Source organism: Malaya genurostris, chromosome 1, assembly GCF_030247185.1.
Source record: "Malaya genurostris strain Urasoe2022 chromosome 1, Malgen_1.1, whole genome shotgun sequence".
Taxonomy (NCBI): Eukaryota; Metazoa; Arthropoda; class Insecta; order Diptera; family Culicidae; genus Malaya; species Malaya genurostris.
In genome coordinates this window covers 63,301,484-63,324,811 of record NC_080570.1, presented here as the reverse complement: position 1 = coordinate 63,324,811, position 23,328 = coordinate 63,301,484, and the positions used below count along the sequence as shown (strand labels likewise).

The 23,328-nt window shown below is 37.7% G+C and overlaps 1 protein-coding gene across 5 annotated transcripts in view; it reads left to right on the top strand.

Annotated features, from left to right (window-relative positions):
- LOC131440264 (sterile alpha motif domain-containing protein 5) overlaps nucleotides 1–23,328 on the top strand; it is a 657,981-nt gene that overhangs the window by 411,710 nt on the left and 222,943 nt on the right. The window contains exon 3 of one of the 5 annotated variants that reach the window (XM_058611386.1): nucleotides 18,139–18,495. The exons of the other annotated variants lie outside the window; for them this stretch is intronic. Within the exon in view, the coding sequence (XP_058467369.1) occupies nucleotides 18,139–18,204 (66 nt within the window). The 3' untranslated portion in view covers nucleotides 18,205–18,495. Of the gene's footprint in view, nucleotides 1–18,138; nucleotides 18,496–23,328 lie in introns of those variants that run through there. 5 annotated transcript variants of the gene reach the window in all.

Below are 23,328 nucleotides of genomic sequence, written 5' to 3'. Positions count from 1 at the left end.
CCTTGCCACTGCAATTAACACCCTCGTCCTGGTGGCAACCGTCGTGGTGGTCGGTTCTGCGTCGTGTGATTGAAAGCAAATATTGACGTTTGCATTCCCGGCCGCAAATAGGACTCCGCATCACCTGCCCCGTTGGTTCGGGACGACGACGCGTGAGGTGACGAGGGACAAGTGCTGCTGCTCATGTTGGTGGAAATGGCGGTCGGTTTTGCCTCGAGCTGATCGCAACGAAGTGGTTTTCGTATTTGTGTTTTTGATAGCACATCTACTGGTGCGCGATTTGCAGGAATGAAAAAAAAGCAGTTTATCTTGGGAGGGGAAACCCTTCTTTTCCGATTGGAGACAGTCCTGTACCTACTGTGGAATTGTTTCTTGTCTGCTGGTTGTTGCTTCGTTGCTAGATTAGTTTCATACAGTGACATAGTTACTGAACACTAGACATCACATCCCAATTTTGATCTGCTAGAAACTAACCAAAAGCTCCAATAAGTTCTCTCAGATAAAACAAATATTTCATCTGCAAGTGGAAATGCACACACATTAAGAATGGTATCTGAAAATCCGAACCATCCGAGAAAATCTGAACCTGCAAGGTTACTTGTGAAGAGCCCACTCAGACTAAATATTGCCCGTTTCTATTGAACAAGTCCAGAAGATTTATTTCCACACTGAAACGAGTAACCAAGTGTAGTGCACTCTTACCAAACATGCCGTTTCCAACAATAGTTCACCGATGATGATGATGATGGACTAAAGATATTTCCTGGCTGGAATGTTGGCATCGCGCTCAAGAATCCGGAGCACGAACACACCAACTCCTGACTCTGAGTGACGCTTCACCACTGCGTGACGTTGTCTATCAACAACTTATCGAAGAAGTGAGCAGCCAAAACCACTTACTCGCAGACCACTCGAAGCTGTTTCCGGCTGAGTTCAATCTCGATTCTCCTGTTCCGTTCCGATCCGGGCAAAATATTCATCACTTACCGAAAAGCAGACCGCAGACAAACTTAGCTTCTGGTTTTATTAAAAATTCAACTCTTGACATTGTTCTCGCCGTGAACTTGACGAAGGAATCGAAATTAAAGTGGAATTAAATGTCTAGTCCCTAGACTATCACAACCACAACGTCAGGTTCCTGTCACACAAACTGACGAGCAACATATCGTCGTACTGACTTTTCCGGATCTGAACAGATTTAATGGTAGTCAGTTTGAGGATTTTTCCCAATTGACGGTGTTCTCGAGTAGAACCAGTCGAGTCTCATCGAGACTTTCCAAAGCTATTCGGTTTCAACTGACTGTCAAACATTCGGTTTGTGATAGGTTTTGAATCACATGCACCATTTCATAAATTACGTAGAGAAAAAATTCTTGTACTTTTTAACCTCCCAGTCCATCTTTGAAGAATTTTTCAAAAATCTTCTCTTCTTTTCCTAAACTCTACGTTGACTTTCATGTGTACATCGGTTTTTGCTTTTCTCTATAGAAAGGTATTAGAATTGCTAGAAAACCCGACTTACGAACGGAGCATCGGAGACCCTTAGTGTTATATACCATTCGACTCAGTTCGACGAGATCGGAAAATGTCTGTGTGTGTTTATATTTAGTGTTTTACCTTTTTTTTATATATAAAAAATGGCCGAATGACATATACCAATCGATTCAGCTCGACGAACTGAGCAAATGTCCGTGTGTGTGTGTATGTGTGTGTCTGTATGTGTGTTGTCAACTAAGAGGTCGAGATCTCAGAGATGGCTGGACCGATTTTCATCAAACTAGTCGCAAATGAAAGGTCTCCCCGTCACCCAAAACGCTATTGAATGGTTTTGAGATCGGATGTTTACTTTTTGAGTTATACAAAGTTTTATGTCAAAATTTTCAGTTTTTTGACAGTATCTGTCACAATTGACCTTGAAAACAGAATATGTTTTCAGACTTAGATTCCGCACGGTAATACCTATCCAACAAGCCATAGATTGTTAAAATCCGTCCATTTTTAACGGAGATATCGAAATGTTTGTGTAAACGACTTTTCCCCCTATTCCAGCAGTAGGAGTTTTGAGCGCTGTATGACAAAGAAAAGCTTGGGAGCAACGGAAAACACGATTTTTTATACTGTTACATACAATTGTTTCTAAGTACCAAAAAGACTGTGTACATCATCCTTTTTCATGGCATTTAACCTCGGACCGATTTTAGCACGGCTCGTTTTTGGCAACATAATCGTTCGAATATGACATATGTAAACCAGATGGTGGCAGCATTTTCGAGTTGAAAGCAATTCCATAATTATATTGATATAAACTACCTACAGCAATAAATGTTGGAAGCACATAACACCCATATACCATTCGAATCAGTTCGCCGAGATCAGCAAATGCCTGTCTGACATGTTGGTTTGGATCCGACTTCTGGTTCCGGAACTACAGGATATGTGAAACAAAATTAAAATAGTGTAACTCATCTTCTCGTAGATGGCTCAAAGATTCAAATGAAATCTAAGAACCATCTAAGATTCAAATAAAAGCTCTTGCTTTTTAGTTAGATCCAACTTCCGGTTGATTAGTATAACATTTCACATAAATTAATCAGGTTTATCCGGTTGGCAGATTTGTTTTTCAAAGCTGAATCATTTTCTCAAAAAAGGCCAAATCGAATTTCGTAAACAATAATTCAAATTGAAAGACCTATACAAAATTCGTGGATTTTACCGATTCCGGCTTCCGATTCTGGAATTACAGGGTGATGAGTTTTTTTAAATTCAAACAGATAAAGTAGTTAGACTCATAACTATTGCAATTTGTTCGTCGTGTTAATTTACGGTCGTATGAACCGTTTTGGGTTATGCTGGTTCCTGAATACCGGCTCTGGAACTACCGTAAATTATGACGAAAACTATAAATACCAACTTACTTCTACATCTCATGGAATGTTTAATCGATTGTCACACGTTTAGATTCAAACTCGATCCGATTTGCAGTTTCCACGTTACAGGAAAATGAGTGATTAAAATCTCAAATTGCCGCTTAAAACAACGGTCATTAAAATAATGCCACGAGAATTTTTTCATATAGCTACCTACACATAAGTGAACTTGGTATGTGGGAGTCGAACCCGAACTAAAACACCCCCTAAACTTCGTTCCCCTTTTCCTGTCGGGACTACCATAAGGTATTACTTTTGCAGAGGGGCTGTGCTGAAACACCACCTCTCTCGGTACGCTGGTGCCTCGACGACCCATGACTGGTCTACGTCGCGAACTATTCGGATAAAGCCTACACCGACGGAAAAGTTCTCCGATGATGGAAGTTTCCCCGGACCGACGTTCCCGAAACCCGTGAACGGTTCGAACGGCAAGGTGCCTGGGTCGGTCCAGTGATTCCGGTTGGAGGATGACTTCCGGAGAGCTCCCCGGCGAAAGAATTCCTCCCGACACCGAATCTCGTGTTTCGCCACGCGGGACACTCGAATGAGTGCCGAGGTCGGCCCTGTAATTCCGGTTGGAGCATGGCTTCCGGTTTACTGGCGCCCCGACGACTCGACTTCGGTGCTGTGGCTTCTACTCGGTTAGTCCCCAACGAAGGATCTAGCCTACCCCGACGATGGAAGTTCTCCCGTAACCGTCGCTTTCGATCTCTGGCGAAGGATTTAGACTACACCGACGGAGAGTTCCCCGACGACAGAAAAACTCCCGACCCCACGCTTGTTCGCTGATCCTTTAGCGGCTTTAGTGGTCGCGGCTGCCTGTTGCTCTGCGCTCCAATATGTGTTGTTACGGACGACTCAGTCATGTCCCCGGCGGTGCATCATTCCTCAAGTTCGAAGATCAAATGACTGCGACTTTTGTTTCCGGAGATATGATGGTATAAGTGACGTAACCGACAAAACACGTTGATTTTTACCGCTCTTATACATATAAGGGTGCCAATATTTTGGGATCACCTCTAATTTCGTAAAGCGCTAGTGCTCAAAAGTTTAAGCACATCGAAAAATGTCCTCATGCAAAATTTGAGCTAAATCGGACATGCGCAAGAGGTGCTGCCCGGCGGTTAAGGTGTGAAAGATTGAAGGAGTAAGCGATATATCGATTTTAAGCTTTAATTGGTATGCTCTGATCTTGTGTCATGCCAGCTCGGATGAAATTCCATGTTTTGTCATTTCGCGAGAGAAATTGACAACTACCCACGAGAAATTTTGAGTGCTTAAGAATAATTTCTAATTTTTATAAGATGAACTCGATTGATAATAAGAAAAAGTTTATCGCTTCAACCTAAATCGCAGAATGGTAGAGAAACTTAAAGCTATAAAAAAAACTGCTTGCATACAAAACTTGAACACAAGCTTGGTGAAAAGAAGCTTAAATATTAAAATCCGTATCTCAAGTATGTACAAAGATATAATTGCATACATTTGGGATATTGGTGTAATTTCGTCGGCTATAAAACAAATACAAATCAAGACAAACAAAGTTTGGTGTTGGTTCCTAATCAAGATCAATCTAAGCAGACTCTCGTGCAATTGCGAATTCAAAAGTGTGACGATTGATTGAACTGTTTGATTGTAGATCATTAGAAATTTTGGTTGCCTTGTTCCACATCAATGGCTCGGAAAACCCTATGGGGCTGATCCTTGTAGTTTTTTTTTCTCAAAAAGTGAGCAAAAAAATTTTTGGTAACTTACACTGCATTTGATTGATTGATTTGAAATTTCGACACAATATTTTTGAAATGTTAAACTACAAGAAAATGGTTTTTCCCAGGGCTACAAAATCTTAAACGGTATCAAATCAGTTAATACACATCTCGAAGGCAGTCTACGTCAATCTCGCATTGATCTTCATTATCGTTGAGGAATTCAGAAACCGTTCCGATTGTTTACAAATATTGATAATCTCGTTATCTTGAAGTGTGATCATGAATCCTCAGTTATTCAAGGTACACAACCGGGAAAATATGCAATAATTCTCAACCATCCTCGCCGGATGAATGATAATAAAGAAAATGAGTTTTGTTAGTAGTTTAAATGAACAATTTCATGACAGTGGTGAAAAAGTAAGAATGCTTGAGTTCAACTTCTAGGGTGTATTTTTCGCAAATTTTTACTCTCACAATTTTCAATCGAATCCATCGTTTCCGAATCCGTCTTTTGATGGGTATAATGTCAAACTGATGACGTTCTCACGCCATAACAAAACAATTTTGCTGATTGGGTTGGAAGAATTTCGATGTCAAATTAGGAGACCACATGGACCTTCCTCCTTCCTCCTTCTTGTACACAAATTCGTAGACTTTAATGACCCCCCTTTAACCTTCTGTTTCAACAGACTTGGCAGCCGATTCGCAGTTTGCAGAACCATTGCATGGCTGGTGTAACGATTTTACTAACACTATGAAATTTTAGGTTTGATTCACAAACGATGAAGCTTCTCCACTCGATCAACGATTGCGGAAATTCGCCTAGCAACAGGCAACAAGTTGCCACGGGTATCATTTCAACATATAATTCTAGGATCCATAATCCTAGTCTGAAGCACCACTTCCTTCATTCTTTCCTCTGGTGTCCACCAAGCACGTGGCGGTGCGGTGCTAGTCTAATCTTGGCAGTAACTCAAAGGCCAGAGGCAATCTCTGTTTTCGATTTGTGTACCTAGGCTGCATTGGTCGGTCGGCCGCTATCCTATCTATCCGTGTTTGTCTGGCCTTCTGTATGTCTGGGAATCTAGGGCGTGTCTTCTTCTTCCGCGGAAACCTAGATATATACTTGTTGATGTTTGAAATTTTCAATTTAGCTTTCATGAATACGGCGACATCGATTCTGTTGGTGTCACCCAACGATGTACAAGTTGTTCTTCAGAAAGGAAGTCGATTGCGTTTGATTCTTTTTTTTATGGTGGAAGGACTCTCGAAGATAGACAGTCGCTGCTAGTTATCTCGCACCCACCGTTCGTTACCACCCTGTCTGTCTGCTAGATTGCGTACCGTCGACGGCCGCGTCGCGATGGAGCAGTGAACTACATAAATTGAAATGGTTTTATCCGCCAGCGCGGAATAAAATCCCGCGCGAGAGGCAAACCAACAACAAAAGTAACAACCAACGAAAATATAAAAAAAATATTGGCACGCAAATGATGTCGAGTTTTCAGTCTGTTTGTCTACGGGACGTTAGATAAGCTGATTTTGGAGTGCCGGTATATTTCGGTTGCGGGGCGACACAAACCAAAGTCCATAAAACGGGATTATCGAATAAAATTGGAGTATGTTTCCATAGGTTCGAGCTCGACTGGGTGCCGGGTGGCTAGATACGATCGGAACTGATAGGGTCGTAACCGTAGATAGTAAACTTGCTGGTGAAACGAGCATCCTTGGAAAAATTATTTTAATTCGCCATAGCTCATATTGGAAGAAATGGTTTTGTTATATTTTCTAGATAAGTTTATTATGTTTCATAAAATCCAATCTAGTGTTTCTCAGTATAGTTTAATATAGTGGAGATTTCCGTTTTCGGAACTAATCATACTCAATTCAACGTTATGAAAATGTTTGGAACATAATGGTATAAATAATGTAACCGACAAACCACACTTTTTTACCACCTAGTTGTGTTGTGCTTAAATTTTTGAGTAAATTGAGCATCATCGCACAACTGAGGCGACTTATAGTTCAAACATTATCCTGCAGCTCAAACAATTCACTACCAACGCTTCTATAAGTTGTTATTATAATTCATTTAGAATATAGCTAAATCGCAGCAATCTGTATTTAAAACTCCATCCGACCTCGGTTAAGCTTCTAAAAAGGTAACTAGTTTCCAGCAGCACGTAATTCAAATTATTCTCGTTATTCATTTCCCGCGCTGGTAAACTGCTTTTTGATCATTTTCGCTCCAAGTATCAACTTTTTTCCATAGGAAAAGTTTTGCGCGCTAGAAAATTAGAATGCAGCAAAACAAGCATACTTTGTCAAAGCGTGCTCATCTCACAGTCAGCGGAGAGATTTATCGACGTGAATTGTTCAATGAGTTATGAAATTTATCACGGTTACCGGAGTCATTTTTTCGAACATAATTCGGTAGCGATTGAAAAGTTGGTCTTTCTATGTCAGATTTAGAGCACTTCACGTTTACGCAAGGGAATAAAAATGTCAGTTACATTTCAATTTTAAAATGAAAATGAGTTCCTCCTTATTTCGCTTATCGGCCAAGAAGTTAGCACGTCTCTGGTGCCAAGTCGATTGGAACCAAACAACGCAAAGCTGGTGGTCTCATTGAGCGCAAACTGACTGGTTGAATGCAAATCACGTCGGTTCATTTAACTTGATCGTGATTCATTGCATTTACTGGTCGTCTTTGGCGCCGTTCGACGCAAAAATAAATTCAAGCGATTTGTCTAGACTAGAGAATACAAAGGGTGTATTTGATAAACATGGCTTATCTTAAGTCTTCTGTAAATTTTTATCCGTATGAGCAAAATATTTGAAAGGTTGAGTGAATTTTATTCACAGTGTACTGTTTACATCTGTCAAGTTTCACAGTTATTCATACAGCGATGTAGAAATACGTGATGGTCCGTGAGAAATTTGTATGCACCAACAATCCAAATCCAGAGGAGTTCCACCAATGGATCACTAAAAAGCTTGGAATTGCAAAAACAACTGTGTCTCGTGTTTTGAGAACCCGTTTGTGAGATGTTTCTAAAAGTCGAAAAGTACCAGTTAGGTTTTGTGTAGAAAACCATGAAACATTTTGGTTTACATGTAAACAAGGCGCAAAAAGTTCGAAACTGGAATGAAAGAAAAAACCCCATCATTGTTACAATCCGAGCCTGGAAACTTATACGGACGTTGCTCCCCAAATCGTGTTCCATCGTGATAGACTTATTTTTTCCCATAAATATGTTTATTTCATAGGCAATATACATAAGTTTTTCTTCACCGTGGCATCCACAATACATAGTACTCTAAACCTAATATATTTCGAATATCATATTAGTATGTTGGTATTCATTAGTTAATCTAAACACTGTTTTTATCAAGCGAGTTGCTATTTTGAATTACATTCAATAAAATACATTTATTTTGTACATGATCTTATAACTATTTCAGGTTTGTGTGTATCAGTTCATCACTTTTATTCAATGTAAGATAGCTGGCTATTGGTTTAACTCATGGAAGAGAAAACAGTCTAACATAAAATAAAATTTAAATTGGAACTCCAATGGACTTAATGAAATAATAAAGAAGTTTCATGTATGGAAGGTCACGACAAGCAAGAATGTCGCGAACTGGGACATTGGATAATCTACCTTGGGTACGCAAGGAATTTATTAGTTGAGATCTGACATCACGATACTCCACGCATGTCCAAACAACATGGTCAATATCGCGGTAACCTTCGCCACAAGCACAATTATTAGTCTCGGAAAGTCCAGTTCTCAGGAGATGTGCATCTAACGTGTAGTGATTGGACATGAGTCTGGACATCACACGAATGAAGTCCCTACTCACATCCAGTCCCCTGAACCATGCCTTTCTCGATATTTTCGGAATAATTGAGTGCATCCACCGACCCAGATCATCTTTATCCCAAGAAGCTGGCCAGCTGGCAAGTGTTCTTTGGCGGGACGCGCTATAGAATTCGTTGAAAGCAATCGGGCTCTCATAAATTTCACCCTCAATAGCACCATGTTTGGCTAGAATATCGGCTCTTTCATTGCCTGGAATGGAGCAATGAGCCGGGACTCAAACTATTGTGATTTGATAATTATTATTCAATATGACGTTCAGGTACTGTTTTATTTTACCCAACAAAAAAGGTTCATTTTTGCCAGCAGCGTTTGAGCGAATGGCTTCAATTGCACTCAAACTATCTGTAAAAAGAAAATAATGGTTTGGGGATAATGTGACGATTACACTCAAACTATAATGAACTGCTGCTAACTCTGCTATATAAACAGATGCAGGTTCTTGAAGCCTAAATGAGACCGAAACATTATTGTTGAATATACCAAACCCAATAGCCTCTTCAATTCGTGATCCATCCGTGTAAAATATTTTCTCAGAATCAATATGCCTGAACTTACTTGTAAATAGTTTTGGGATTTCCAACGAGCGTAGGTGTTCCGGGATTCCACGCACTTCGCGCTGCATGGATGTGTCGAAAAATAAAGTTGACTCAGGGACATTTAGGAGGCTGACACGGATAGAAATATATCTTGAAGGGTTGATTTCCTGTGACATATGGTTAAAATATACTGTCATGAATCTTGTTCGCGATTGAAGCTCAACTAGCCTTTCGAAGTTATTAATAACCAGGGGACTCAGTACCTCACATCTTATTAGAAGTCGCGATGAAAGCTCCCAAAAACGATCTTTCAATGGAAGAACTCCCGCCAGAACTTCAAGACTCATTGTATGTGTCGAATGCATGCACCCTAAAGCAATTCGCAAACAACGATACTGAATTCGCTCCAGGTTGATAATATGAGAGTTTGCAGCGGAACGAAAGTAAACGCATCCATATTCCATCACTGAAAGTATCGTTGTCTGATACAATTTTATTAGATCTTCCGGATGAGCACCCCACCAAGATCCGGTTATTGTTCGAAGAAAATTTACTCTTTGTTGGCATTTCGTTATCAGAAACCTAATGTGTCCTCCCCACGTGCATTTGGAGATGATGGGACTTATGTCAAGGCTCATTTCCGTCAACGTCCTGGGCAACCATTTTGCGTTGCCAAGTCTAAGTTTGATGTTCTGGAGGATGGTGGACAGATGAAATTGAAGAAAACTTGAGACGAATTTTTTTTGATCTGGCAAGACATTTGTGGATACTTCCAGAACAATAAACGATGTGAACATTTGAAGAATATTGTGTAAAATTTTCACAAAAAAAAATCAAAAAGTATCATGGAAATAAGGAGAATTGCGGTGACCCTCATAACTTGATGCTGGATCATCGGCAATTAAAAAAATCCAAGTTTATTAGTACGATAATAGTTTTCTAGCGTAGCGCTGGAAAGGTTTTTTGAAATCTAAATTTTCCATTTCTTTTTTTAATTCTTTGACGGGAAAAACGCGATTTTTTCGTTAAAGTCGTTCATTTCGTTATTGTTAAATAAAAACACGGGTGAGTAATGTCAAAGACAAAACTGGATGATGTGAATACAAATAAAACTGACATGCTTTTCCACACTTCTGAATTTTTTTTGGTGAATTCTTTACCTATTTATTATGAAAATGGTAAACAAACTTTATAGAAATACATTTATGTCGAATCTTACCAATAATTTGAATAATTGCAAAAGTCCGTATAACGTATAACATTTAAAAAATCGAATGAAACCAAACATTTTCAATTTTTATTGCCAAATATTCGTATTTTTATATTTTCTTGGGTACTCTTAAGAAAGTGTCAAAATATATTTTGAAAATTGTTGTATCTAAAACATATAGTAATGTAGAAATCACAAATTTAAAATAAGAGGATACAATAAAACAAAACTTCTTAGAATTTGTTCGGTATTAGCTGTTTGAATTTCTGAACTCGAATACTTAAAAATTGAAGAAATACAAGTTTTATAAGATTCGTAGTTACTGATCGGATTCAAGTTGTAGTGTGTTGTTATGCATAGCCAAATTTTCGCTACTGAATAATGAAGAGTTTTTAAGGAATTACATAGATGTTTAGGTTTAGATCAGTCGACCACAGCAAGTATCACACTCAGAATTCACATCTCCTGCTTATGAGCAGTACACAGCTCATGCCAAAGAAATTAAACTGTAACAAAGAATTAACAATTTCGTTACATGTTGGCATGTTGGTTATAAATTGAATGACCAAAATGACTGTCTTAAACAATATGCACAAATATGTTTCCCTCATATTAGTCAATTGAAAACACTCATGGTTATTAACTATCCATAGTAAGTGTCAGTTTAACTAGCGAACAAAACGTGCCGTACGCCCACACTGAAAATATTCCGTATTGCTATGTTTTGAATTTGCAAAATTCGCTTTGTGCGATAATTCGTTCAATTCATGGAATTTTGCGCACCTTTATTTTCCTTAATGCTGGCCACAATTTGTCCTCAATGCTCTTTCATATCAAACTGTTTAGAAAACTTTAATTTTGAGTTATTTTCGGGTATTTCATACTACTGAAAATTTTATCATAAATTGCTGACCATATTGCCGATTGTATGGAGGAGGAATTATGTTGCTGCTTTAAATACAACAGGAGATATTCACCATTAAAATCTACCATTACGGTAAAGGGTAAATTTTGAAAATGTACCCCATAGTAAAGTAGGTCGTATTCACAACAAAATGATAAACAAATTTGAAAAAAAAAACCATCATTACATCATAATTTCTGGTACAGAAATATTGTTCGAAATTTCGAAAAGATCGGTACAGTAGTTATCGAGTTATGAGAGGTACCAACTTTGGAAACGTGAATTGTGGGATAAACGCTTTAAAAATTTTGAACACATTATTTAGTGCTGCACTAAATTTTATACTGTGTATTGACAGAATATACAAAATAGATCAGGAGAGTAAGATGCGGCAATATACAGAAAGCGGAGCATATGTCATTTCGATAATTAAACCGTGACAAGTTTAAAACAAAAAACATTTTTCGTAACAAGTCCTGATACAGGCCTGCTCTCGCTAGAGGTTGAAAAAATCAAATTTTCTAGCAAGTAGCAAAACGAGAAATACTTCAGATATGATATGTTGATCGGGTTGTAACAATACGGCGCTATAATATAAAACTGAGCGCGCTATAGTTATAAAAGTGCTCGTAACTTCGTGAATTTAGATCTAATCGACTTTAAACTTGAACACATATTATTATGGGATATTATGCATTCAATTAAATAACTCAATACCTTAACCCTCGTGTCTCTCGCCGTTCATGAAGAAGCAAAAACGATCAACTCTATTTTGGCCTGAATTTGCATTCTGCCACTACTCTCGAAACGTGTTGGAATGATACCGAGCTCAACTAGGGGTCAACTTTATACCAAAAGATACAAATGAACCCACCAAATGCAGCCTCCGATGTCAGGTCACTATGAGTAAATTTATTACTTTTTATGTGCAGAATCGCATTCAATTAATTGACTGGCAAAAATAGCCTTTGAAACTAAAATTTATTCTACAAAAATTTAGAAAACGTTTTTTTTTTAATTTTTTTCATCGATATTAGTTGTAAATCATTTCAATTTGGAAATTAGGACACAATGTTTGAAGTCGTTGCAAAATCCAAGATGACGGCTTCCGGTTCATAAATATTTCCCAAAACTAGTAACAAATTGGATGTTTTCGGCCATGCTGGATTTGGAAACGAATTCAAACATCATTTTCCGACATCTACTCATCAAACCCGATCGAAAATATCGATATTGTAATGGTTTGTAACGAATATCGATGAATCGATGAATCGGAAGTCGCCGTCTTGAATTTTGGAGCGAATTCAAACATCGTTTCTGGTATTTTTACTTTGAATGTTCCCAGATTATAACAAGCATGTTGCCAGAGCATATGTTTCCATATTATGCTAAAATTTCTTTTTCACGCAGTTGATTCGTAAAAGAAGTTTTTGTTATTTGGAATTTACTTCGTAATAAGATTTACGTAGGTGGAAGTAACGTAAATAAACTTTACGTAAACGGAGGTTTGTATTTTTGCATTAAATTTCTTTCAAATAGTTGTAAAATTCTGCTTTCCTGGAAGAATGCAGAATGATTCGCAATATGTATGAACAGAAGTAAATTCGGTACGAAAAACATTTCGCTAAAACCTTTTGAAATAGAAACAGAAGGGGTTCATTCACTCAAGGAAGAGCGATGAACTCCGTTGACTATTGCTCCTCACCGTATTGGGTGAGAAACGATAAAATATCCTTCAGTTTTAATTCACCATACACAGATTCAACCATGTACGGTGAATCAAAAACCCGGATACGTAGTTGCGTCAATGCGGGACAGTTACATATCAGTAGCCATGTGATGGTTGAGTTTGCGATGTCTAGTCAGAGCTCTGACCAGAATCCTGCAATGATACTTGGAAAAATGCAATAGACATTTTAACATTTTCAGATTTAAATCTGGTAAAAGAGCTGTGCCAGTAGCTGGCATGTTTGGATGCAGGCCTAGAACGAATCCTGTGCTTTTTTTTTTCAACTAGTTGGCAGTGATAATGCTGGATCTTTCATTCATGGTACCACCTCTAACCAACTAACAATTTCCTGCATCCGAATTTTCCATCTTATGAAGTCCTCGCAAGTTGTTACATCATCCCGCGTTTGAAACTCAGATACTTGAGTTAATTACGTACCCATCTCAACAAGTCTTACTCAAAGCTTATTGCTTTTCAGAACCAACAAACGACCCATAATCGTCAGTGTTCAAGAGAGATAAGAAAAATTATGTAGAATATCACACTTTGCTTGGCAGTGTGATGAACTAACACAACAAACAACTAAGTATTATATTATATCAAATAAAATGAATTTACTATTGATGGCTTTAGCTCCACTGGAATTCATATAATATGAAGAATATGAAGTCATCGGTCGGCGTAGATCGGTTAAACGACAAATATGCCGAAAAATAGACATATTTTCTGTCTATGCCTTCAATTAGTTAGTCTAACTGTGACACGGAGATTTGAGTTCCGCAAAAGCTAAGCCCACAAATGTTCCGTTTATGACAATTTTTTTAAGGAAAAATACACCTTGACTTGCGAGCTCCAGTTTTAGTGGCCTTTTACGACATGGAACAGGAAACCAGTGGATCAATTTTTGGTTGAATCTAGCTCCAGGGGGCTTTTCCCTGCTTCAAAATGAACAAAAATCAATAAAGAATAACATGTATTGGTGTAAAATAGCTCTTTAATCATTAGGAAATATTTAGAATCAAATTTGTTTTTCATAAAAAACCGTCAATCAATCGCTAGCAAATAATTTCACAGCTCTAAACTAATAATATCACTTGTAGTAAACTTTCTTCTATAAGTAGCCGATCTCGAAATATTCAAACAGGAATTAATATTCACGTTGAATTGAATTCGATTGAGCACTCTAAAAAATATACCCAGTGAATAAAACAGTTGAACAGTTTTTCAAGAATCAAAAATTTTAACGAAAAACGTGATTAATCCACCTAGCAGTGAGATGATACCTTTTTTATCAATACGCATGTGTTTTTGCATGGATATTCTTAGGTGTTTTAGTTCTCATGACATTATTTTAATTATCGTCGTTTAAAACGGCAAATTGAGATTTTAATCACTCATTACCCTGTAATGCCGAAACTGCAAAACATATCGAATTTCAATCTTAGCGTGTGACAATCGATTGAACATTCCATGAGATGTCGAAGTAAGTTCCACTTTAGAGTTTTTCGTCATTATTTATGGTACTTCCAGAGCCGGTATTCAGGAATTAGCATAGCCCAAAATGATTCGAATGGCCATAAATTATTACGCCAAACAATTTACATGAAATTTATAAACTCATCATCTGTAATTCCAGAATCGGATGAAACTCACCAATTTTGTATGGGACCTTAAGTCCTGTAATATTTGTTTTTGAAGTTCGATTTGGTCTTTTTTGAGAAAATGATTGAGCTTTGAGAATCGATTCGATACTGGAACCGGAATTCTAAAATCGGTGTAGCCGAAATCAGTTAAATTCACCTGAGCAGTGTGTAGACATCTTTGAGAAATTGTAGTGCGAATTAAAATTTGGGGGTACATTCCGAATCTAAAAACGAATACCGCTCAAACTGAAATAAATTTATTTGGTAATCGACTATCCAAATCTGCAAACCCGATAAACCTGATTAATTTATGTGAAATGGACATTTTTATACTAATCACCCTGCATTTTCTAAACCAGAAGTCGGATCTGACTAAAAAGTAAGAGGTTTTATAGGATTTTAAGACCTCTCATTTGAATCATAGATGATTCTTAGATTTCATTTGAATCTTAGATCGGTTCAGCCATCTACGAGAAAAATTAATTGCATTATTTTAATTTCGTTTCACATATCATCCTGTGGTTCCGCAATCAGAAGTCGGATCCAAACGTAATTCAGGAACCTTGTTTGGGAGTATACGACTTTTCATATGAATCTGAGTTTGTAGAAAACGGTTTAGCCATCTCCGAGAAAATTGAGTGAAATTATTTGTCACACACGCATTTGCTGATCTCGACGAACTGAGTCGTATGGTATATGGAAGTCATGTTCTTCCAGCATTTATTGCTGTAAATAGTTTAAATCAATATAATTATGGAATTACTTCCAACTCGATAATGCTGGTATCATCTGGTTTACATATGCCATATTCGAAAGATTATGTTGCCAAAAATGAACCGTGCTAAAATTGGTCCGAGGCAAATTGTCATAAAAAAGGATGCTGTACACAGTCTTTTTGGTACTTAGAAACAATTATATGTAACAGTATAAAAAATCGTGTTTCATGTTGCTCCCAAGCATTGCTTTTTCATACAGCGCTCAAAATTCCTTCTACTGAAATAAGGCTTACACAAAAATATCGATATCTCCGTTAAAAATGGACGGATTTTAACAATCTATGGCTTGTTGGATAGGTATTACCGAGCGAAATCTAAGTCTGGAAATATATTCTGTTTTCAAGGTCAAATGTAACAGATACTGTCAAAATTTTGACATAAAACTTCGTATAACTCAAAAAGTAAACATCCGATCTCAAAATCATTCAATAGCGTTCTGGGTGACGGGGAGACCTTTCATTTGCGACTAGTTTGATCAAAATCGGTCCAGCCATCTCTGAGATCTCGACCTCTTAGTTGACAACACACATACACACACAGACATTTGCTCAGTTCGTCGAGCTGAATCGATTGGTATATGACATTCGGCCCTCCGGGCCTCGGAAAATTTTTCGAAAGTTTGAGCGAATTCTATACCTATTTTTTATATATATAAAAAAAGGTAAAAATCTATTTAGAAACAAACGTCTCTCAACATTTAAAAAAATAATTCTAGTTTCTGATGAAAAAATAGTCATTTAAAGTGGGGTCGAAATTACGTCATTTTTGCAGATTTTTTTGACGTTTGTGTGAAAGTTCTGCTGGTGGAACTTTTTTTTCTTTTTCTTTAAACATTTCCGCATGGAGTAGACTTGAACGCAGAAAAAGAAAAAAAAATAATGAAGTTGTGAACGATAAAACTTAACGGTAACTATCGATTTTCTTTTTAATTGTGAAGTTCTATGATTTTTTTTCTCTGATTTTGATGATTCTAGTCTACTCTTCTTATACTCTTTACATAAACATATATTCATAATTTCGTGATGATTGTTCGATTATTACGCTTTCTGGGTCTTAATTGAATTCGTTTGATATTTTAATTCTAGAAAAAGTATTTGACTTTTTTCAGTGTATATTTGGTTTGAAGTGCTCGAACGAGCGGTAGCGAGGTCGGACAGGACATGAACCAAAACGGTGTGGCGTAACCGCATAATATATTTTTTTTCACTTTCACTTAATAAACGGAAAATACCGCATAGATTTGCCTGGTAGATACACCTATGCAATTGTTTTGATGCTTAGTAGCTAATAGTCAACAAGTTTTCTTGGGAACTCCGTTATGAGGTTCATTAATCAATCTTAATCAAGAGTACAAGGATCAATTTTTATTCAAGAAGTACAATTGTAGGTCAACAAAACGGGCGTTAACGCTATCATTTTTCATTTGTCTTTAGTTTAAATTAATTCTAATAACGATTTTAAGACGATTTCAGGATTCGGCGAAATGACATTCGGCGAAGTGGCCCATTCGGCGAAGTGGCCCATTCGGTGAAATGTCATTTGGCGAAATAACCCTTTCGGAGAAATGGCTTTCGGCGAAACGGATTTCGGCGAAATGGCTTTCGGCGAAATAACCCTGATCCAGTTGCTTATATTTTCATAAACATTACTAAGAGCTTCTTCTAAAAACTTTTCATCGTATCTTGAATTAAAACAAACCAGTTTGTTTGGGCATAAACTAGTAAACAGTTTTAAACCGAATTTAGATTAACCTTTCTGTTTTCAGCATCGTCCGGTTTGTAATTTTAAAACACTTCATTCTGTTGTTCCGGAACAGGACGTTGGATCCAAACAAAATTAAATAGCAATAGGCCTTTGCATTTGAGCCTAAGTCGGTTTAGCCGACTTTGAGATAATGAAATATGTTCCGTTTTTCTGAGTTTTCGATTATTATTTTCGGTGTTTTCGATATCCGGAACTGAGAGTCGGTATAGTAGCAGAAATCAGTTCGTTTGGTCAGCTACTGAAGAAGCAAATCAATGCCTTGGTATTACATTCGTTTTGTATTGCATGGCTAGAGCTACGATTTTACTGACACTGAGAATCCTTCCAAGTCGGGACTCGAACATACGGCAACTGGCTTGTAAGACCAGCTCCCTATGCATTGAACTTCCAATCCGGATAGCTACTAATAGAAACTACAAATTGAAAGCGTTTTGAGTCAAATTTAGATAAATTTTTCCATTCTTTGTTTCGTCACTCTAATTCACGATTTGAAATTTTAAACACATCACCCTGTATTTCCGGAACCGGAAGTCGGATCCAGGCGAACTGGCTATTGTGTGATATCGATTCTTGAATCGTCGGGATTTGATTACGAAGGACAATTTGATTTTCACTTGCTCACAAAGGGTTTCACCTTCAAACAGTGGTCAGCCATGTACCAAATAGATCATTAGTAAAAAATATAAAAATAAATTGTCCGAAAGTATTCGCTAGCGGAAACCTAATATTCGATCTCTTCGATGGAGCTATTGAACCACTCAGGTATCATTTTTTTTTATCTCAACACCGTTATTAGCATGCAGGCAGCATGAAAAACCCGGGTCCAAACGAGTGGCGGATACTCCGATCGACTCCTGCTCCCGTGTCGGTCACAGTAAATCATGTTTCCGACGGCAAATTACCATATTGTATGCCTTATTGATAACAGATCTGCCGTTTCCAGTCGAACATTTGGTTTCTCACTTGTCTCGTCATGAAGATCTGTCGGAGTCTAATGGCAGTGTAGTAACGAACTTTTTTTTTCTTCTTTTTCTTTCTCCCCTATCATTCCAGGTAAGTCGACGAGAGTTCGTAATCAACTCAACCGGGGAGGGATCCACTGGCTGCTGTTGCTACTGATGTTACTGCTACTGCTACCGGGGCCACGTTCAGTGGCACCACTTGTCACATCGATTCGCTTCTCTGGCCCTTGTTCCTCGTTCGGGGACTCCAGCCAGAAACGATAACAGCATCTTACCCGACATCTGTACAAATTGCTTCCACACCTGGGAATAATACGTCAAGTGAAAGTGACAGCAATCGGAACGCGTGGCAGATGGGGGAGAGACAGAGAGAAAAAAAAATTGAAATCGTATGTATGCAAATTGGCATCTCCGTTATTTTTTTTTCTACCTTCCAAACGGTAGTCACCAACCACCTTTCGGGCCTTGGAGTCGGTTAGTGCTTCTCTTCTTTAGATTCCGATCACGTTCGGTTCGTTCGCTTCGAGCAGCTTGTGAGACGCTGTGAGTGTGTGAGTGCGAGTGTGACTATACTAACTCTTGCCTTTGGCTTGATTTTGCTTTGTCAGAGATACGATGCGCTCTACGTCGATATGCCACCGCCTTCTCGGTGGTCTTCACGTTAGACTAATCTTGGTCTTCGGGTGTGTGACATGGAGTGAAAATTTGATTGGCTTATTTCTTTGGACAGCTCTCTTGCGATTTAGGACGACGAGTCGTTCACAATCCAACCACCGAAACTGCAAATATGAAGGGGAAATTACACGCATCTATACTTTTTCCCTGGATGCTTTAGAGTACTCTTCACTGTCCGCATCCCGAATATTGGATATGATATGAATGTATTCGAAACTAGCGCCTTTTTCGGAACGCAACTTGGTTGACAATTTGCTAGTTGATGTTCATAGGTAAGTACGGATACCACCTGCACAGGTCTAGCCCGGCAGTATCGGACCTAGATGTAACTGGATAATACGGATATCCGTCTAATACCTGTGATAGTATTATCCACACTGACACTCCAAACCATTGAAAATTCAATTATTTTACGTCACTTATTTCTGGGTGTTCAGTTATTAAGAATCTGGTATAAACAAGGGACAGTTTCTCTTCCGATTATTGTGAAGTGACAATGAAGATTAGAAATAATTTCCCAGCACTGATCGAAAGTCAAAAGTACCAGCACCGTTTTATACAAACAGTTGATGGTGATGCATAACGCTAACAGCCATTACTCCTAGTAGGAAGTCAATTAACAGAACAAAAAATACAACGCCTTAACTTTTTAAAATTGACCATATTTTCATAGACTTATTACTGATGATGAGTTAAAGGTGTTGCAGCTGAACGGTTGTTTTAATTTAAATATATGTCCGGCAGGCGTGAATGAGCCTGCTACCTGTTATTTTATCCGTCTGTCACAGCTCGGTCGCAACCAACATCTATGACAATCGGTGAGCTTTACTAGTGCTCAAAATAAGAAAAATTAACAATCGAGTATTCTAAGTCGAGTAAAAATCTAAATTTCTTCATAACACCTAAACTTCTGAATGATACAAACGCACGTAACACGTATTACATAATAAAAAATAACGCATGTAACGCTTTCTAACATCTATAGCTCACTTACAAAGTAAAGCATATAACGGTTTGCAGCAGCTATAAAATAATAACAGGTAACGTATGTACCGCTTTGTAATACGTATAACTGACACGAAAGTAACGAATTTAACGCTTCGTTACCCGTATAACATACAACAAAGTAGCGAACGTAACACTTCGTTTTAACTATAACATACAACAGGGTAACACTTCGCAAAGCATATCTCATACAAAAAATCAATGCATGTTACGTTTCGTGATATCTAAAACCAAGCATGGCTTTTATCGTATCAAAGAACGTTCACTGGCAACTCTTCAACGATTGAATCAGTGCCATCAAAGAGAGTTGGAAATCATCGCAACAACAAAAACCCGCAATGGCTCATTTAACATAGAATCGACACCAGTGCGAGAGCGAATTTCTCCCGATGACATTTCTGAGAATCAAAGGTTAGCACGCTGCTGTGGGGATCTTCTCTGAAGCAACAAACGGTCGCTTATTCTCGTTTCGCGATCCGATTCTACACAGGCAGTTGACAATTGCGATAGAATCATTTTACTATTGCCGCTTACTCTAACTATGTGCATATAATCTTTGTATAAGTTGTGTCTATGAAAATGTATGTGAATGCTCCACTCAAGGGTTTTGAAATATTGCAACCTAGTATGAGAATCATCGAGTTGAATCATCGATTCGATTTTCTGCGATAATTGTCAACTTGCGATTCTCTCTTGGGAAATTCCACACAGCAACGATCATTATCAGACTGTATTTTTTTTAAGGGCCGTGAAATACTCAGAGTATGAAGTGGAGCGAAGGAATGTAGAAAAATTCTCTCGCGGTTCATGCATTGAGAGACTCGAGTTCTTGTAGCATCTTCTACCGGATTGAAAATGTTGTATACAATATAGATAGCAATATAGCAGCTTCTGTCAAATTTTCGGCAATAACCAACACTGCCTAAAACTCAAAAATGCAACAAATGTCACTATTTGTAACGCAAATAACATACTAAAAAGTAACGCATGTAACGCTTTGTAACACTTAACAGATACGAAAAAGTAACAAATGTAACTATTCGTAACACATATAACGCATGTACATAAAATAACGTACAAAAATGTAACGCTTCGTAACGCCTATAGCATACAAAAAAGTAACGCATGTAACGCTTCGTTGCACATATTATGTAAAAAAGTATAACGCATGTAACGCTTCGTAACGCTTACATCATACTAAAAAATAACGCATGTAAGGCTTCGTAACAACTATAACAACTAAAACAGTAATGCATGTAACGCTTCGTAACGGCTATAACAAACAAAAAGTAATGCATGAAACACTTAGTAATGCTGAAAACACGCTTGTAATCCTTTGTAATGCCTGTAACATGCAAAAGAATAACGCATGTAAAGCCTCGTAACGCCTTTAATATACAAAAAATTAACGCATGTAACTTTTCGTAACACCTTGTAACGATTTGTAACGCCCGTAACAAACAATGTAACGCAAATAACGCTTCGTAACGCTTACAATATACAAAAATGTAACACATGTAACGTTTTATAAACATACAAAAATGTAACGCATGTAATTCTTCGTAACTCATAAAATACAAAAATGTTACGCATGTAACGCTGCGTAACGCCTATAACATACTGAAACAGTAATGCATGTAACGCTAAAAAGACGCTTGTAACTCTTCGTAACGCCTCTAACATGCAAACTAATAACACATGTTACGCATTGTAACGCCTATAACATGCAAAAAAGTAACGCATGTAACGCTTCGTAACGCATATAACATGCAAAAAAGTAACGCATGTAACGCTTCGTAACGCGTATAACACAAAAATGTAATGCATTTAACGCTTCGTAACGCATATAACATGCAAAAAAGTAACGCGTGTAACGCTTCGTAACGCCTATAACATACAAAAATGTAACGCTTCGTAACGGCCATATTATATAAAATGGTAACGAACAAAACGCTTCGTAACGCCTAAAACATACAACAAATGTAACCCATGGAACGCTTCGTAGTACCTATAACATGCATCAAAAAATAAAAATTTTTTCGATTTAGTGTTTTTTTTTTCTACGCGGATTTCCGAAGTTTTGCGGTCTCAAGTTCTTTATTTCCCAAAGTCCCAAAGTTGTTTTATTTTCCAAAATTTTTTTCTAGATTACAACATATCTCAACATTTCATGCATTTCTAAGACATCAGACATAAAAAATTTCAATTCCTGTCGATTTTTTTTCAAAAAAAAAAACTTTTTTTTTTGAGATTACACCAGATCTAAACGTTTCGTGCATTTATAGGACATTTGGCATAAAAAAATTCTTCACTTTTTCGGGTTTTTTCTATTCGAATTTCTGAAGTTACGCGGTTATTTTACGCAAATTTCCGAAGTTCCGCGGTTTTGTATGCGCGATTTTTTTACGCGCAAAAAGGGACCTCAGTGTAATTAACAAACTTCGGTCTATATTCACTCTTTCGGTGAAGCCATCGGCAAGAATGAAATTCAAATCTACGTGATATGGATGTGAACGAAATTTAGTTACAATAGGATGGTGGCACTTGTCATACTGTGGCCGAAACAATCGATTTATTGAAAGAACATTTCAACGACAACATTATTTCGAGAAATGGGCCGGTGAATTGACCGCGTATGATTTGACGAAACTCGATTATTTTTGTGGGGATACGTCATTGGTTTATGTGGATGAACCAGCAACGGTTGATGCTTTGGAAACCAATATTCAACGTGTCATTGCTGGAATAAAAAAAGTGATCGAAAATTGGACCTCCAGAATGAACTTTGTGAAAAATAGTCGTAGCGGCCATGTGGCCAAAATCATATTTAAATGTTAAATGCCAAGAAATTATCTACCAATTAAAAACAAAGTGGTCAACCAAATATATAATTTTGCAAATTTAACACCAGCAAGCTCTTAAAAAACACCCTTTAGTATACTGCAGCGCAGTTAACACTCGCCCAATCGGTCAAGGTGTGTGGCAAATGATAACATGCTTGATATATTTGGCATAACCCTATACTATTAATCGAGTGGATGATACGAAGGCAGGCGTTGACTGAGCAGAAAATGTGACATCACACATTTATAGATTCTGTTTTGTGCGAAAGTACGTACTGTGCAGGTGCGGTATTTTAATGTGGAACACATTTTTGTTTTCTATATAGGGGTGTAAATTAGAAACTCAAGAAAGTGAATGTGCAGAAAAGTGTTCAGGTTTTGAACACTTAAAGCTCAGTGAATTTGGTTTCGATTGGAAATATTTCTACGCATCGATTCGACCGGATAAATCCACTAATTTTCATGTACACATGAATGAAACTGTTATCAATAGCGAGCAGTGTTATTTTGTTTGCTAAACATTTTAACACTATGCTGGCTTATTGGCTTTTCTTAACGGAGACGATGGTTTTGAAGGAGTAAGCGACATATCAGTTGGGAAGCATCGCTCTGATTGGTCATTCAAAGCAAAACTGCGAAAGTGCTCGAATCTGTAAATATAAACGAAATTATAGCTAATGTTTCTGCCTCTCAGGAAGCATGCCAGGGGGAGGCTGCTACCAGGCAGCATACGTCACGAGAAGCGATACGACATGATT